The sequence below is a fragment of the Aplysia californica genome, unplaced genomic scaffold, assembly GCF_000002075.1.
Source record: "Aplysia californica isolate F4 #8 unplaced genomic scaffold, AplCal3.0 scaffold00020, whole genome shotgun sequence".
NCBI classification, from domain to species: domain Eukaryota; kingdom Metazoa; phylum Mollusca; class Gastropoda; order Aplysiida; family Aplysiidae; genus Aplysia; species Aplysia californica.
Genome location: NW_004797290.1, coordinates 1165515 through 1166857, shown reverse-complemented (window position 1 = coordinate 1166857; position 1343 = coordinate 1165515). Strand labels below are relative to the sequence as shown.

The window sequence follows — 1343 nt, the reverse complement described above, 5'->3', positions numbered from 1 at the left end:
AATTTGGTGAACGGGCACCGGGTGAGAATAGCCACAAGACTCGCCTGCACTATTCTCACTCCGGGTGAGAATAGAGGTGGCCTTTTTCTATACTCACGGCGAGCCACGGCATTTTGAGAACCAATCAAAACAACAAAGAAATGAGAAAAGGTAACTTTTCAAAAAGACCACTCACCTTTTGCGATTGGAGATATAGCCTCCAAATGTCAACTTTGCGTATCTTTTATAAGCATCTGTCAATATCGCACAATCAAAGGTTCCAGCAGTCTGAAATTGAAACGAGTTTTCATCAACAGTCAAGACAACGTTCGATGTTTCGTACATATTAGGCATTGGCCAAGGCTGGCCCATTGTCTGAACAGTCGGTAAAGTCTCGACATTTGAAACGTCTTCATTTCGCAAACCGCAGACAACTGCAAAGACGGCAAACAGAACTATCAGGCTGAACTTGGAAGTATTCTCCATTTTGCCAGGCAAACTATGGCGAGTGCTGACTGCTGAACAGCTTTCTTAAGTCATGTGACAAAGATCATGTGATCCCCGCCTTCTTGTCTAAAAATAGGCCTAAAATAAAAGACGCATGCGTCATGTCAAGCGGCAAGCGGTTGGTGTCTTGACTTTTTCCAATTTCGCTGCTTAGGCCTATCTTTGATGGACCCACGCTAAAGCCGTACCTTTAGACCTAGATCTAATAAAGAAAAAAAATTAGTAGTCTAGTATATATCTATAGCAATTTCGATTTTTCCCCTTCAATTTTCAGTAGGGCCTATAAATGTACATATTATATTCTAATTGATGACAATTTTTAACTGGGTAGATCGATCACGATGTCAATAGGCTACAGAGTATAGTCTTTATCTAGATCTCTAGATCTATACTCTCTGATTGTGCATTGGAAATTATCTGGCAACTTTTGTATAAAGTATAAAGCATCAAACAATAAATTATAATAGATCTACATGTACATAGACCAGGTATATTCTACATACTCTTCGTAAGCCTAGTTCTTTTTTGGCTGGTGTACGCGTCAATAACACTGGACTGTTCGGGACGCGTACGCGTCAATAACACTGGACTGTTCGGGAAGCGTACGCGCTTCAATACGCTTCCACAGCACTATTTTTAAAATATATATATATAGTAGAGGGTTTTACGGCGCTCGCAACTGCATGTTCCACAGCCCTACGAAATTATTGACCCGTGTTTTTGTGACTTCGACACTCGTCGACAGTAGGGCGAAAGATGTTTCAATTGTCCCTTGGAGAGAGAGAGAGAGAGAGAGAGAGAGAGAGAGAGGTAGAGAGAGAGAATGGGGTAAACACACACACACACACACACACACA

At 41.5% G+C, this 1343-nt stretch overlaps 1 protein-coding gene across 1 annotated transcript in view; it reads right to left on the bottom strand.

Annotated features, from left to right (window-relative positions):
* LOC101863711 (beta-hexosaminidase subunit alpha) overlaps positions 1-515 on the bottom strand; it is a 23492-nt gene extending 22977 nt beyond the window's left edge. Inside the window, exon 1 of the mRNA XM_005090643.3 lies at positions 176-515. Coding sequence (XP_005090700.1) covers positions 176-465 — 290 coding nt within the window. The 5' untranslated portion in view covers positions 466-515. The remainder of the gene's footprint in view (positions 1-175) is intronic.
* Positions 516-1343: the final 828 nt, after the last annotated feature.